The sequence below is a fragment of the Electrophorus electricus genome, chromosome 4, assembly GCF_013358815.1.
Source record: "Electrophorus electricus isolate fEleEle1 chromosome 4, fEleEle1.pri, whole genome shotgun sequence".
Classification (NCBI taxonomy): Eukaryota; Metazoa; Chordata; class Actinopteri; order Gymnotiformes; family Gymnotidae; genus Electrophorus; species Electrophorus electricus.
This window is the reverse complement of record NC_049538.1, coordinates 851,345-868,685: the sequence shown is the minus strand read 5'-3', so window position 1 is coordinate 868,685 and position 17,341 is coordinate 851,345. Positions and strand designations below refer to the sequence as shown.

At 38.4% G+C, this 17,341-nt stretch overlaps 1 protein-coding gene across 1 annotated transcript; it reads right to left on the bottom strand.

Moving 5' to 3' along the window:
• Positions 1-582: 582 nt before the first annotated feature.
• LOC113587473 (tripartite motif-containing protein 16-like) lies at positions 583-15,471 on the bottom strand. Its single transcript, XM_035525268.1, has 8 exons — positions 15,436-15,471; positions 14,175-14,330; positions 13,289-13,862; positions 9,347-9,442; positions 8,904-9,137; positions 8,525-8,684; positions 3,714-3,770; positions 583-1,749 (listed from the first exon to the last, which is right to left on the bottom strand). Exons 2-8 carry the CDS (start codon positions 14,267-14,269, stop codon positions 1,223-1,225), a joined length of 1,743 nt encoding a protein of 580 aa, XP_035381161.1. The 5' UTR covers positions 14,270-14,330; positions 15,436-15,471; the 3' UTR covers positions 583-1,222.
• Between the last annotated feature and the right edge of the window lie 1,870 nt (positions 15,472-17,341).

Genomic DNA, 17,341 nt, shown 5'->3' with positions numbered 1-17,341 from the left:
TGAGAAAGGAGTGGGCTTTGATTGCCATATAAATTAATATAGAGAAAGAAGTTCTCCTGACAATTCAACAACGACATGAGTTAGATTTTTCCCAAGATTGAGCACAGTTCTGAAATGTTATGTATCCCAATCTACTATGATGAGGTAATAGACAGTTAACTGATCTATGTTTAAAGCCTTGCACATGATGGGGTGCAATGTGGATCCATAGTTCAAAAAGCAGTCAAATGTGCAACTTTTTTATGGACAAATTTGATACTGATGTACATAAGGTTAGAATCCATTCAGGAATATTTAGTTTTAATATACATTGCAGATCTGAACACTCTAGAATGTGAATCTATTCTTAAATTCCATGTTTTATGTTTTATGGTTTTTGAGTCCCCCAGACTGAGGTCAGACGAACATGGACGAACATTTAATTACACAAAACAAAAAAGCATGGACGAATATTTAATTACACAAAACAAAAGACAAGAGTGGCACTTACGTATTACAAATGATAAATATGAACACAACATGGTCAACATTAAACAAACACGATAAACACGGATACATTTAACAACTACGAAAAGAACATTTAACATTAACATGCTACATTAACATCTACGAGTACAATGACCAATACCCTGCACACAAGGACAAGGGTTTATATACATAAAGACAAGGTGCAGGTGTTTGCAGGTGTAGCCACAAACAAAAGATCCTCCCACTTCACTTCAAAAGATCCTCCCAAACCATGTGACTTGCGGGAGGTGAGCATTCCGTGACATTAACAGAATTCTCTGCTAGTGGAGAATATCCTTAACCTGAAACAGCATAGTTCTAATAGTTAAATAACCTTAAAACCCACAAAACAAAAGTTAAAACTCATGTAAAGTTTTCTTTTAAGTTTATTGATGTTGTAATCAGTCGAGTCTTTACACAAGAACATTTTTGATACTTGATGCATTTTCAACTCAAATGCATCCTAATGTAATGATGTAATTTTAACACAGCTGATATTAAAGAAAACCTGTTTTCACTGTTTATGTGTATGTTGTACAGCAGAGTAACTGATGATTCTATACAGAATCTAAACGCAGGCTGATCTGGGCTAAAGAACAATATCGATTATCTGAGGATCTGAGAAACATCAGAGAATGATCACAACTAATGAACAGTGTGGCATTGTGCATTAATTTTTTAACTCTTCATTACTAAACGCAATACACCACAAACATTAATTTGGATCACATAATCTCACAGTTGAGCCCGAGTCAACCCAGAGCCCAGCATAGAGGGGCTGTGTGAATGTGGTATGGACTCTATGTAGGAGGGTCATCCGGTTAGAGACTCTGTAGAAGGACAGAGTTCCTGCACTATGATCCACATAAACTCCTATTCTGTAGTGTGGCAGTTCTGGGATCTCAGTCTCAATGTTATTATGCCAGAAAGAGAGAGTAGCAAAACACTCCAGACTCCAGGACCAAGTGTTGCAACCAAACCCACAATCATAACCCTCTCCTTTCCTGCTGATTCCTTTATATGAGACTGATATAAACACATAAGACCCATTACTTAGCTCAACCTCCCAGTAACAGCGTCCACACACACTGTCTTTACACAACACCTGAAACCAGTGATCAAATCTCTCTGGATGATCAGAGTATGGCTGCACTCCCCTTCTGTTTGTGACAACTCTGTTCATCTCAGACAGATGGAGTGAATGATGAGCTGTGTTGGGATCCAGAGTCAGTTGAAAGAAATCTGAAACAAAGAGCATTTGAGATTTTAAAAAATCTATTATTGTCAATAAAAATATACTCACCAGTGCTTGAATTACATGATACATTCTGACAATGAAAATGTAAAGGTTACACAGTATATTACCAAGGTAATAATGGCACTTTCATAAAATGGAAGAGGATTGTGTATGAGAAAGAGTGGTTGGGGTGTGTGTGTGTGTGTGTGTGTGTGTGTGTGTGTGTGTGTGTGGTTTTATGTGTATATGTCACTGGGAGAAAGAGAGTGGTGTGTGTGTGTGTGTGTGTGGCTTTATATGTATATGTCACTGGGAGAAAGAGAGTGGTGTGTGTGTGTGTGTGTGTGTGTGTGTGTGTGTGTGTGTTCATGAATGTGTGTGTAGTTGTATGTGTATATGTCACTGGGAGAAAGAAAGTGGGGTGTGTGTGTGTGTGTTTATCTTTTTATTAGATACATCCACAGAGGTCAGCCTAGTATGAGGTAGCTACCCGTAGAAGTCATCCTAGTACGAGTGCAATATTACAGAGATGAAAGAAAAAAGATTTAGTGAGAGATAAAGGACTCAAGGGATTGTAAAATCTAGAAGTTGTTTCAAGTTTCCAACAACTAGGGTGGGTTTCACAGTCATATCTACAATTTTAATAGCAAAACTGCACAGTTTAGAGACACGGGTCTTGGGGCCTACTAGCATGATCGCAGTTTTATCAGTGTTTAATTTAAGAAAATTCTTCACATTTGCAGTGTTGGCTTGTCATAGAAGTCTACCATATGAGAACATATGTCAGCTTGTAGACATTGTTATGTTTTATAGAAATTTTCATTTTCATTTGCTCAGTAATACCAGGAATATCAGTAATACCACTTTTGTGTGCACTAAGGAGCTGTATTTATTATATTAAAATAGCCTGGAATGTACTAAATAGCATTATAGTAGCACAATACTGAAGCACACTACAGTATCACAATACAGTAGTACACTACAGTAACACACTATAGTAGCACACTACAGTATCACAATACAGTAGCACACTACTGTAGCACACTACAGTATCAGAATACAGTAGCACACTACAGTATTATTATTATTATTATTATTATTATTATTATTATTATTAATCATACTACTTATAATAATAATGAAAAACATGAAACCCCGCTGACAGTATGTTTGAGAGGGAGGCCGAAGTTAGCTAGCCAGTAACACTAACAAGACTTACTGCAAAATGTAACATCAGCTTGCTAGTAACTCCAAAATATTTTTGACACATTGATTCTAACTAATATTAACATTACAAAATGTATAGTGAAGGTCATCAAAACTATCTAAAGTTACTTATAATGCACTTTTTCTGTCTCTTTGGTGATCCAAAAAAATAAAGCAAATTAAGATGCCTTTTCATTTTCAGTTTTTTTTTCTTTTTCTGATTTGTACTTTCAGTGCTGGTTTTGACACCAAAGGGAGGGCATGTTTTGAACCAGTAACCAATGGAATATGATCTTAGAAAAAGTGCTAACCAGTGCAAAATGTTCTTATCAAACATGTTCATAATGTTTGTGTTAGTGGAAAACAATGTAATGTCTTAATTTGGGGTCAGTGGCAAAAGTGGGGGGTCTCCCCCTGTATTGTGTGCCAGTGGATGGCGAGGTAGGAGTAGGTCCAGCTGACATGATGAAGAGTGAGACTTGGTAAGAAGTTCACAAGTCTCACTCTTCATCATGTGTTGGTGAAATTAGTGAATGTAATATTAGGGATTACAAAAGAGAAGACTGGTTGAGCAGCAGAGGAACTACTGAAGAAGTTTAGTAGTACTAAACTTGAATTTGTCCGTGGTCTTAAAGAGCTAGCCCTATTGCCTTTAATAATAGAATGTATGTGAGAGAGCGAGTGGGAGAGAGAGAGTAAGAGGGAGACAAAGTGAGTGGGGTGTGTGTGTGTGTGTGTGTGTGTGTGTGCGTGTGTTAATTACATTTCAGGAAATCCTCTCTGGTCTTTGGCTCTGAAGGTAAAATCTGAATTGCTGCAGCTGTAGAGAAACAAAATGAAAATCAATCTTCATATTCCATCATTGATAGAATTAGGATTAGTTCTGGTCGATCAGCATCAATTAATCAAAGTCAAAAAGTCAGCGACAATTAAGAGCCCAAATAGCCTACGTCCATGGCTTATCACAAGGCTAAAACACCTGCAAGCATCTCTGGAAGACGTAAGAGGTATTGCAGATCTCTACAGATTCTTAGCAGTTCTGCAACAGGGCCAGTTTGTTGTATCATATTTGAACATCTACAGACAGTTCAGTGTAGAGTTGGGATGTCATTGGTGCCAGAAGGACTTTGGAAGTGCTCACAGTTGATTACACTGTGTCCGGGCTGTCATATGACTAAGTTAAGGCCCCTTTATTATTATTAGTCACATGTAAAAAAATAAATAAATAAATAAATAAAATAAAATAAAATAAATAAATAAATTATATATATATATATATATATGTTAATATTTATATTTATGTTCTTAACTCAAGGATGCTTTACAGACAATCAGTCAAATCACTGACATACCAATGAGAAGTGGCAGTAACTTTGCCACAGTATACTCTCTATCAGAAACTACAGCCCCCTGCAGAACTGCACTAGGTGCAGGGGAAGGGGAGGAGGTTAAGACCAGAACAGAGCTCCAACCATCACTGGACATACATACACACACACACACACCACACACACAGACACACAGACATATATATATATATATATATATATATATATATATATATATATATACTTACATAGGTCGCGTTCATACAGGCCAATTTAGAGCCGCTATTTAAATTTAATTGCTTACCCTTACAAAATAATGAATAATTAATAAATGTAAGATTCATTAATACACACACAAAATTACAGTTATATACGGACATTTCTTCAGTATTTATTTATAATCAAAGCTTTTCAATGCTAGTTTCTACTAGTATTAGCCTGTTTCACGTGGACAGACATTGTACTGTATGCTAACAAGACTACAAATGATATTTAGTGGCTGCCATCATTACAGGTCAGGGTTTTATTTTTCTTTCAAATCTGATTAACATGAAACATTATCAGTATAAGATGAGTTTATATTTGCAGGCACTTGCTACCAGGCCAGGCTGCTAAGAGTTATCCAGCTGGTTGCTGATAAAATCCCATGCAGTCATAGCAAAACTGCACAGTTTAGAGACACGGGTCTTGGGGCCTACTAGCATGATCGCAGTTTTATCAGTGTTTAATTTAAGAAAATTCTTCACATTTGCAGTGTTGGCTTGTCATAGAAGTCTACCATATGAGAACATATGTCAGCTTGTAGACATTGTTATGTTTTATAGAAATTTTCATTTTCATTTGCTCAGTAATACCAGGAATATCAGTAGTACCACTTTTGTGTGCACTAAGGAGCTGTATTTATTATATTAAAATAGCCTGGAATGTACTAAATAGCATTATAGTAGCACAATACTGAAGCACACTACAGTATCACAATACAGTAGCACACTATAGTATCATTATACAGTAGCACACTACAGTAACACTATAGTAGCACACTACAGTATCACAATACAGTATCACACTACTGTAGCACACTACAGTATCAGAATACAGTAGCACACTACAGTATTATTATTATTATTATTGTTGTTATTATTATTATTATTATTATTATTATTATTAATACTACTAATAATAATAATGAAAAACATGAAACCCGGGACAGTATGTTTGAGAGGGAGGCCAAAGTTAGCTAGCCAGTAACACTAACAAGACTTACTGCAAAATGTAACATCAGCTTGCTAGTAACTCCAAAATATTTTTGACACATTGATTCTAACTAATATTAACATTACAAAATGTATAGTGAAGGTCATCAAAACTATCTAAAGTTACTTATAATGCACTTTTTCTGTCTCTTTGGTGATCCAAAAAAAATAAAGCAAATTAAGATGCCTTTTCATTTTCAGGTTTTTTTTTTTTTTTTTTTTTTTTTTCTGATTTGTAATTTCAGTGCTGGTTTTGACAACAGAGGGAGGGCATGTTTTGAACCAGTAACCAATGTAATATGATCTTAGAAAAAGTGCTAACCAGTGCAAAATGTTTTTATCAAACATGTTCATAATGTTTGTGTTAGTGGAAAACAATGTAATGTCTTAATTTGGGGTCAGTGGCAAAAGTGGGGGGTATTGTGATTGTGTGTGTACTTCCAACAATTGATGTCATTTTGTACAGTAGATTTTTGTATTATTCTTTTGCTTTGTTGAATTATTGCTAATGGTACAAGGTTATTTTAAAAATGATTGATCATATGATGTACTCTCCAGCTGTGTCTATTGACTGTTTAATTGTATTAATAGTGCAACTCAAGTCACCACTGAACGATTAGTCATTTTCTCAAAAATTGTGAAGGGCTGTGAAACTCAGGTTTACTTCTAGGTTTCTCACCCTAACAGTATGGGTTTAACTCGCAGCAGAACAGATCATGCACTGCTGCAAATGCTGTATGCTGAAGAGACTACAAGTTATGATCTATTTTGTGGTTGCAGACTATGCTGAGTATAACCATGTATCATCCACTACTGAACGTCCATCCTGACTCAAGACAGACGACAGTGTTACATGTATAACTGAGCCAAATCTGCTATTTTATACAACCTCTGACTTATAATGTTTAAATGATATTGATTAATCAATAAACTTCACATTTCTCACTTTCAGTGTAATATTTGTTGTCTTTTCTACACTTTATCCAACTATTTCTCTTCCATTCTCACTCCAAACACTCAGTTCCTGTCCACATATCCCACAGATCTCCTTCACGCTATCATCATAGACGTCGCAATCTGAGCAACCTCGCAACGTCCGGCACCATCACAGATCGTACTGGCAGGAGGGCTCTGGAATTGCCAATCTGCTGTCCAGAACGCTGACTTCATCTCAGCACTAGCATCCCTCCGCTCGCTACACTTCCTGGCTCTAACAGAAACATGGATCACCCCTGAGAATGCGGCAACTCCCACTGCCCTGTCCTCTGCCTTTTCATTTACCCATTCTCCAAGGCATCTCAGCAGGGTTGGTGGCACAGGTTTACTAATGTCTCAAGAGTGGCGTTTCACTCCACTTTCCTTCTCTACTCTTTCCATGTCCTCTTTTGAATTGTATGTCATTACAGTGTCTTTCCCCACCAAACTTCATATCATTGTCATCTACCGCCCTCCGAGTTCCCTAGATCACTTCATTGATGAGCTCAACATCCTCATGAGTCAATTCCCCATAGAAGGAAATCCACTCATTCTCCTTGGAGACTTCAATCAGACAAGCTGCAAGCTCCAAACTCACTCAGAGGTTCACTCCTTCCGCTGTTGACAGCATTCGACCTCACCCTCAAGCACTCTCCTCCGACTCACAAAGTCGACAATATTCTATACCTGATCTTCACCCATACCACCACAACATCGGACATCGCAGTCACCCCCCTCCACCTCTTGGACCATCACTTTCTAGCCTTCTCTCTCTCCCTTCCTTCTCATTCCATCCTGTCCTCTCCAACATGTTCCTCCTCCTTCCATGGCAATCTGCACTCTATAACTCCCTTTTCATTTACTTCTACTATTTTGTCCACCCTTCCTCACCCTGACTCTCTAGCTTCTCTCTCTTTGGATACAGTTACAAATTCTTTCATTTCTACACTCCTCATCAATGGATCTTCTGTACCCCTCTCCTCTAGACCTGCTAAGTCCTCCCCACCTCCCCCCTGGCTAACAGAAACACTTCGCTGCCACAGGAGAGAACTAAAGACTCCAGAGAGGAGGTGGAGGAAATTTCATCTAGATTCAGACCTCAGATCATACAAGTCTCTCCTTTCCAAGTTCTCACTGGAAGTAACATCTGCAAAAATCTGGCATCTGAGAAATTTGAATCCTCAGCATCCGATCCACGCAAGCTCTTCACTATTTTTTCTTCTCTCCTTAATCCTCCCTCTCCCCCTCCTTCCTCATCTCTTACTCCGGAGATAATCCGGATGATTATCACCTTCTTTGAGGAGAAGGTTGCAGCAATCCACCATTCCTTTTCCTCTGTTCCCACTCTTCTAATGAGTGTGCATTCCCCAATATCCAACTCTCTGACCTCTTTTACTCCTCTCTCCTCTTTAACTCCTGACTTCCAGCAATCCAACTACAAATCCACTGGATCCAATTCCTTCCACTCTGTTCTGGACAATCGCAAGTGATCTGCTTCCTTTCATCTCTGTCATCGTCAACAACTCCTCATCTTCTGGATACGTGCCAAATGCATTGAAAACCACCAATCCTCAAGAAGGCCACACTTGATGGCTCCAACATTATGAACTACAGACTGGTATCACTTCTCTCTTTCCTCTCAAAAGCCCTCAAACAAGCAGTGTATAATCAATTGTCTCTTTTTCTCACCCAGAACCAGCTGCATGATCCCAATCAGTCTAGCTACAAACTGACACATTCTACAGAAACAGCCCTCATAGCAGTGAAAGAAAAACTTCATGCTGCTAAAGCTGCCAAACTGTGATCTGTTTTGATTCTTCTAGGCCTTTCAGCAGCCTTTGACACAATGAACCACAACATTCTTCTCTGTATTCTCTCCAGGGTGGTGTGATTGGATCTGTTGGAGAATATTCATTCCCTTCTATTTAGTTTAGTTAATCTTATAGCCATCTTTACCCCATCACTGAGTAAGTAGAGAGTTCCATCTTTATTTTTCACAGCAGGACAACTCCACTTACCCTGTGGAGGAATTTTGTTGAATTCTTCTGTACATAATTTCTCTAGTCGCTCTTTCAGATCAGAGAGAGATTTTGTCACTCCATCAAATGTTAAATGTTGATTAACAGAAATCATGGGTGACTCCTCAGATCCAGAAGAGACACAGAGAGACTGGAATCTCTATAAACAGAAGAAAACATTATGGGCAAGGATAAAGGTGTTCAAGAGTAATAAATGATCTCACACCAAATTACACCAAACACACATTTGTTATTAGACATATTTATTTATTTATTATATTTATTTTGGTCTTAATGGGGGGGGGGGGCTTTTGGGGAGAGGCATTATGGAAACTTGGTGAGGAGCAAGTTCCTCCATAATTCAGACAGAGTTTGCTACCTGGAGGAAATGGATGTGATCCTCTGTGTGGGAGAGCTGCTCCAGGTCAGTATCTCTCCTCTTAAGATCAGCAATCTCCTGCTCCAGTTTATCCAGGAATCCTTTAGCTCGACTCAGTTCAGCCTTTTCCTGATCTCTGATCAGCTCCCTCACCTCACAGCACCTTTTCTTAATGGAGTAGATCAGCTCAGTAAAGGTCTGCCTACTGTCCTTCACTGCTGCCCGGGCAGAGCACTGTTATGAGACACACAAACCAGATGGAGGTCCATTTAAAAATGAACTATCATCCACTCCCTCACTGTGACCCTGGATGACATAGTTCATATTGAGGTTGTTTAGGATCCCAGAGTGTGTCAACACTGGTCTGCTCACTGGCTGACTGGAGGAGAGGCCTGACTGAGCTCTGAAATAGCTGCTTCAGCAGCTCTCTGCTCAAAACTCACCTTAAGAGTGTCCTCAGCCTGCTTCAGCTCCTGGACCTTCTTCTCCTTCTCCTGAATTCTCTGCTCGAATTGCCTCTGCTCCTCCTTTAGCTCACTCTGTGGATGAATGCATCAAACCCACCTATTTATGCATTATGAATGTTATAACCTTTTTTGATATTATACTTTTCCACAAATTCTTGGAGATATTTTCTAAAATTGCCTAATTTTTTCAAAACTAAATACAAAATAGACTTCAAAACACCACAAAATATTTGCAGATTAAGCATCTGCATTTTCCATCATCTCTTCTCAAAATGGAGTTTTTGCATTAAAATTGTACAAACCATTTATGATTTGATCTGTATAAGAACCAACTATACACTCTATATAAACAACTATATACTACAAGCTCTACAAGTATGATACGTCCGAGTCGAGAGAGAAGTATCATGCTTTTGTGCCTCCGGTCAGCCTTCATTGTTTGTTGTCTTTTGTTGTGTCTCCTTGTCCTCATTCCTGGCCAATTTGTTGTCCTCAGTCTTCTGTTCAGTGCTCTGTTCCTGCTCCCACTTCTGTGTCTGCATCTGTTCCTGTTGCTTCTGCTGTTCTGTCAGCTCCTGTTCTTGCTTCATTTCCACAGTCTGTTTCCTTGTCTGCTCCTTTTGTGTCTCTGGTTTCTGTGTCTTCTGTCCCTTCTTCTCCTCTGTCTTTGATTCTTTTATCTGCCCATGTCCTTCCTGCTCTTGTATTTGCCCCGGGTCTGTTTCTGTTTCTGCTCCTGGAAGAGGCTAATTACATTATTAAATATAGACTATAAATTGCTTGCCCTAGTTTTTGCTAAAGGGTTAAAATATGTACCTGGCAAATTGAAGAAACAAAATATTAATTCATTAAGGGTAGACATAGTAGCTGCAACATACGGTTAGTGTTAGGTCTCATTGATTCCTCAGAAGTTATTGAGTCAGATGTAGTTTTTATTTTTAGATTTTTTTTTATTCTTTTGATTCCTTCAGTCATTCATTAATTATTTTGTTTCCCTATTGAAGTCTTTTTAGTTGTTTGGATTTCATGAGAAATGCTATAAGTCAATGGACATGTTCCTTGCTTTCCTGAATTTTAGTCATGTGCCAATACAAAAATGTATTATCACAATAATTACATTTTATCACAGTTCACAAATATAACCAAATAAATGAATAACAAAAAAGGATGCATAAGGAGAAAATCTCATTTTATTGCTTCTTTTTATACTAAATGTAACATAACAGTAATTGATAAATACTTGCTGGACATTATTTTTAACATTTCATTGTTCGACCAGACTACAGTGAAGCTTTTTATTTTATTGCTGGACATCTCTGTTGTGCTTCCCTTTTTATGGCCAGGCATGAAATCGAGCATATTGAGTATGAAAGACACAAATCCATTTGTAGGTTTGCATACTTACAATATTGTTTATCAATATAATTTTGCAGAAATTATAATGATTCATGCTAGTATTTACAGTACAGTTAGCTGTGTTTTTAAATAGCCTACAGAACAATGACCAGTAATGTTAGCTACAGGACATATGCAGCTTAACAGACAGTGGGCTATTAGCATAGCCTTTAATGATAAAAACCATGTCTTACTAGTAATTAAACTCTGAATATTCAACAACTAAGCTCATGTTTTGGAGAGGAAGATTAGAGAATCCATGACTTCAGCACAGTTCCTCCTCTAAACATCTGTTAGCAGCTCTGCTAGTGTCTTGTCATACCATTGTTACTTACAGAAATATTTGCCAGACAGCTAGCCTTCCATCCACATGCACCACTGGTCATAAAGGTTCACTCATTCTTCATTCACTATTCACCAGTGTTTACTCTATAACTGGTTAACTCACTGGAAATTAGAATGAGATTCTAGGCTATATAATGCTCTTTTGCTGAAATGCAGGGTGATTTTAACACATCTAGCTAGCTATAGACTATATAGAGAGAGTGTGTGCAGGAGAGAGAAAATCTATGCATGTCATAGAACACAAGCAGGAGCCTGAGCCAATACCCAATGTCAGTTTTGCTTTGCTTTGCAAATGGGATTGCAATTTTACCTTACGTGTGCTGAATTGCTCTGAGTGATTAGCATGGTCTTGCACTATTATATTGCTTGTATTGGCTAACTTTGCTGCTTCAAACACATTATGTATATTGGCCAGCTATCTGTAATCAATCACCTGTGCTTAATTTAAATTACTCAGGAGCTACACAATGTTTTCCAGTAGGCATCCTAGACATCACCAAAGTACCCAAAAACCTCTCCAAATGCACACAAAGTCAACCGTCACTATACATTAAGTGTGAATTTTTTTTTACTAAAATATCACAACTATGTTCAACAGCTTATTAAAAGACAATATTAGATTCATTATAGCTTCATTGTTAAAGGTTAAACAATATTAGCTTCATTGCTATTAGGCTGTGGAAACTACCATAATACTGTGAATGCTATAATACTATAAAGAAAGTATGCTTTCTCATTTATCCTTGTTTTTCCAGCATTTTCCAGTGATACAAACATCGTGGCCCATGCTAGAAGCCACTGAACCATCTCTCAGCTTCCAGCTCATAACTGCAGCAAAAGAACTCCACATAAACTCCATCTAAAATAAGGTTCTTCCTTTCCATAATGTTCAAAAATATTGGTGATCAAATTGTTCACCCTAAACAATATCCATGACTGTATCAGTTTCAAAAAACAGTGTTACATGCTTGTCATGTAAACTCTCCACCATTGTCCTCCATGGCTCAATATTAGGCCCTCTTGTCTTCTCTTTGTATACTCGTTCTCTTGGTGATGTAATATCTTCTCATGGCTTCTCCTGCCACTGTTATGCTGACAACACCCAATTAATTCTTTCTTTCCCACCCTCCAACACGCAAGTTTCCAGACGTATCTCAACATGCTTGACTGACATTGCAGCATGGATCTCAGCCCACCACATGAAGTTCAACCCCAGTAAAACCGAGCTTCTTTACATCCTAGGAACTCCTAGCCCTTACCATGACCTCACAATTTCCTTCGAGAACTCCTTGGTATCATCATCTGAAGCTGCTTGTGGCCTGGGCATAACTTTGTACAACCATTTGGTGTTCTCAACTCATGTTTCAAATCTGACCTGGTCTTTCAAAACTTGATGCTTGCCTACAAAGCCAAAAATGAACGTCCATTCATGATGTTATTGGTCAAAGCCTGACCCATACCTCAAGTACTTCAAACCTCAAGTATGGCTCAGCTTGGTATCATGCTTCAAGTCTAATGGAAGACAAGCATTGAGACTATTCTCTGTCCTGTCTCCCAGATGGTGGAATGAACTTCCCCTGGCTGCACAGACAACAGAGCCCCTTGCAGTCTTCAAATGCAGAGTGAAGACCCATCTATTTGTGGTATATATAAATGATCACTGATCTTGCACCTATGTTGAGTAACTGAAACTCTAGTACTTATTGTAGGGTAGTGTTTATTGCACTTATTGTTGTATGTTATAGAGCTTATGTGTTTTGCACTTCTAGGCATCAGCATAGATCCCTGTATTTCAACAGCACTCTAGTCCAGTGGCATTTTGAACTCTAACCTACTGTACTGGCTAGGATACATTCTATGAGTAAATGACAAAGCACATTTTTAAATTGATCTGAATAATGGAAAAGGTACACATTATGTTGAGGTTGTCAACATGACTCAATGTGGCATTTTATCCATTTGAATGTGGTATTTTATTATTTGAACTGTATGTAGCAAGGCCCTATGTATAACAAATAGTTCAAAAGAAGCATTATTTTTGCTCTTGACTTGTTTGCATTTAAAGAACTTTAGGTGCCAAAGCAAAAGTTGTAAATAAAACTTTTTTTTTTTTCCTGATCAGACATACAGTTGACATACAGTATGAACTAAATGAAAAATATATTTTTTTGTTCTCACCTGTTTCTTACTTATTTCTTCTCCAGCAGGAACTGTATCATGTCCTTTGTGTTCATGTAGCATACACAAATAACAGATGCAGTTTTGATCAGTACGACAGTAGATCTTGATCACTTTGCCATGCTGAGAGCAGATCTTCTCTTGTAGGTGTGAAGAGGCTTTGATCAACTTGTGCTTTTTCAGGCCAGGAACTTCATAGTGAGGTTTGAGATGAGTTTCACAGAAGGAGGCCTGACACATCAGACAGGACTTGATGGCTTTGAGTTTTCTTCCAGTGCAGAAATCACACTCCACATCTTCAGGTCCGGCAGCTTGGAGTTCTGTCTTCTTCAGTTTTTCCATCACTTCAGCCAGCATGTTGTTTCTATGTAGAACAGGTCTTGGAGTAAAAGTCTCTCTGCACTGAGGGCAGCTGTAAATTCTCCTCTGATCATTCTCATCCCAGCAGTCATTAATACACACCATACAGAAACTGTGTCCACAGGGAATAGTCACTGGATCCTTCAGCAGATCCAGACAGACTAGACAGCTGAACTGGTCCTGATCTAGTGAAATACTGGCTTCTGTCATTGTCCTGCACAGAGAACAATTTCAGTTAAATAATATAATTTCAGTCAAATTCAGACATGTTTGATGTTCAAATATCATTGTTGGTCTTTTCAATTTTCCTTCTTTTTTTAAGAAGGTAATGCAGTTTTCTAATAAAGGCAACTTATTCCCCTACATAGTATCATAAAGCTATATGCAGATGTGTCTGAAGGGAGTCAGTGTGTTTAAAACAGCTATGAGACTGCTCTAAAACCCATTCTATACAGTGAGGGATTTACACTGTGTCTGAATATCACTCTACTGTAATACCCACATATGAATCATTAGTTCCACTAACCTATCCTCAGCAGACAAGTTTGGACGTTTTTCTTCCACAGTGACATCACAGTCAGCAATGTCTTCTGCTGCTCTCTTGATTCCCTTTTCAGCCATGATTCAGTCTGGATAGCTGATATTCAGAATGAAGCCCTCAGACAGAACCAGCTGGACCAACCTACAAAAAGTACAGAAAAAGTCAAATATATTTCTGTTATAATTCTTGATCAACTCCTGCAGCAGTTAAATGTATGAACAGGTAAAGTCAGAAACAATATTTAAAGGCTTAATGTGTTAAACTAACTGCCATTTCTACTATTGAACATAAGTTAATATGGATGCACTGTGCTACAGCTTTATAAGGTACAGGCTATAAAACCTACTAATAAAAAATAAAATAGAAGTATTCTGTAGAGTTCTCTGTAAAGTTTTAATACTGTATCCTTCCCCATCTTGTTTGTCTACTGAGTCTGTTTAAATGTTAGTAACATTTCCTGGTTACCAGCATTCAGTGTTCAGTATAACAGATTTAAACAACAACGTCTGATAATCATCAGATCATTTCAGTTCAGTTTTATTTCTATAATGGTATTTACAAGAGACAATAACACAAAGACACTTTACAGACATCCAGGCACATATTTCAGCTAAAGACTAATGTAATGTTTTTACCGCAGGAGTAATGTGCAAATTAAATGAAAAAATACACTTTGTGTCTGTCTTTCATGCTTGGCATGTGCAGCAAAGCAACAGTACAAAATGAACTATTATTGCTATTTAATGCAATCTAGACCCATAATGAAAACAGAAAATATCATAAGGCACAGAACAGACACTGCATGCACACTGAAACAGGATATCATCCTCATGTTATGTTTGAGACCTGTTCATTACCAAGTAATGTAATCATTCTGCCTGTTTGTCATTATAAATTATTATGAAATTATACATTTCATAATAATTATATCCATGGGAACCAAACAAATGATAGTGGTAGGAACCCCAAGAACGATTTAAGTTATAGTGGAGTAGTCCAGCACATTATCAGAGTGGAGCAGATAGAGTAAACTGTACACCAGAGCATTTAAGCTTTCTGAGGTATAAAAAAAATCATGGTTTATGAAGAAATGAAGGCACGGCATCAATTTTGCTAGGAACACATTACCAGTGTTAGATAAGGTACAGTTTATAGTTATGACAAACAGGCAGAACTACTCTAGGAAGTTAAAGTAAGAAAAATGCAAACATTGATCATAATTTAGCTTTGTGAAATGCAAAATTACCTAAGTCAAGGCTGAGAGCGAGCACGTGTATTCTTAGCGCTTAGAGAAGTTTTGTTTCACTTTCGTTTAATCTGCCAGTGTTTTTCAGTGACCAACAGAGGGAGACACAGTGCCAATCTGCATTTAAGCCTTGACAAATGATTTTCTTTAAACTCAAAAATCATACTATAATTCTTCGTTTTAATATGTCTTTTGCTGTATTATTTCTGTATTATTCTGTATAAGCTTTATCTAGATGTATGGCCTGTTCTGTGTACAACAGTGTAACTGATTATTCTAGACAAGGTCAATATTTCATTTCACTTGGGGGGGGGGGGAGTTGGGGGGTAGAAACCCTTATTACTATTATATATAGTGGATAAAGTAGTGTTGTATTAAATGCATACAGAGGAAACCCTTATTAGTACATTAGTACCTTATGAGTACATTAGCAAGGTTTTAAGTGTATACAGCTTGCAAACTGGAAGTTAGCTAAAATATCATAATTTAGTATTTCAAATGCTAATATATTTTAATTCCATCAAGCTAAGTGCTAGTGTTGTGATCTTTTTGCTGGTGTGTGTGCATATGTGGCCTCATTAACCTCAGCATTTGCTGATTTTCTTTACCAGGAATCTTCCATATTCTTTGGGTTTTCTTATTGTGGGTCTTGTTCAGTATATATTGCCTTTAGGTCATATTGCTGGGAAACACTTCATTTTACTATTGTTACTGATACACAGTTGTATCTGACATTGAAGTGTGTCGATGGCTTGGTATTAAAAGCTGGATGGCTACTAACCTTCTTCAACTTAATGAGACTAAGTAACAGATTCTAATTGGTTTCCCTCATCTGACCATTGAATACCTGGGATAATTGGGTCACCTGACACCTTATTTCAACCCTCAGGTAAAACGCAAAGGAGTGACTTTGATTCAGATCTTGTGTTTCATAACAATATTTCCAGTATAATATATAAGCTTTTGGTTATTGCATGTAAATAAAACAAATTCCTGGCATTACGATCCTTGTCAATAACTTGTTTTTGCTTCTGGTTGTAGTAATCCAGGTAACAATCATTATGTTAAAAAAGAGGTGAGAAAGAAGGCCAGAGAAGGAGGTTTATTAATATAGCACATCTCATACAGTTGAGCAATTCAAAGCCCAAGAGAAGACATAGAATAAAAGGTTCTGTCATGGACAGCTCCTCCCCCATAGGTCACGTGGTAAGGCCCGCCGTGTGCAGGGGGACCCACATACGTTCTGTGAATTTCTGTTTTATAACCACGCCCCTTCTGGACTGCATACATGTGCACTAGGGCGATTGAGTTGGCAAGATCTGAGGCAAAAGATGCTAGAGCCCAAGTTGTTCCGCCTCCACGAACCCACCAGAAGGAGGACTGGAGGGGTCCACCCAAAGAACCGGAGGGGGAGTTCCTCTGGGGCTCTGCGGCAGAATTAAGCAGGACTGTTAGGGGAGGCTGCACGTACGGAGCCAGGGTGGACATGCACCCCTGCATGTCTGGTGGGCCCAGGGACACGTTAACAGTGCCTGTGGGGTTAGCAGGTGCGGCAGCACAGCGCCTTGTATGTTTGTGGTTTGGCACTATTGTTTATGTGTATTTGCACCTTGTATGTGTTTTTAGGTGCAACATGTCGCGAGGAGCATATCAGACTGACCCTTGCTGATGGAGGTCTCCCAGGTAGGAGGTTCCTGGCTTGCCTTATGCTGGGTGGGCACCAGCCAATGCTTTGAGGTGTCTGTATGTATGCATGGCGGCCTGGAGTTCCCTATCCCAGAACCACGCCCCTAGGGAGGGGTTGTCTTCGAGGAATGCTTCCCCCACACACTTCACATGGAGCGTACTGGAATACCCCGAGAGAAGCAGGGACACTGCCTTTCTCCTTCAAGAGAAGTCTCCCCAG

Bases quoted from the DNA above. Each gene is read 5' to 3' on its own strand.
- LOC113587473 (XM_035525268.1), bottom strand. From the start codon at position 14,269: ATGGCTGAAAAGGGAATCAAGAGAGCAGCAGAAGACATTGCTGACTGT. The intron at 13,863-14,174 runs GTTAGTGGAACT...TTCTCTGTGCAG, and splicing joins AACTTGTCTGCTGAGGATAG to GACAATGACAGAAGCCAGTA. The intron at 9,443-13,288 runs GTGAGAACAAAA...ATTCATCCACAG, and splicing joins AAGAAATAAGTAAGAAACAG to AGTGAGCTAAAGGAGGAGCA.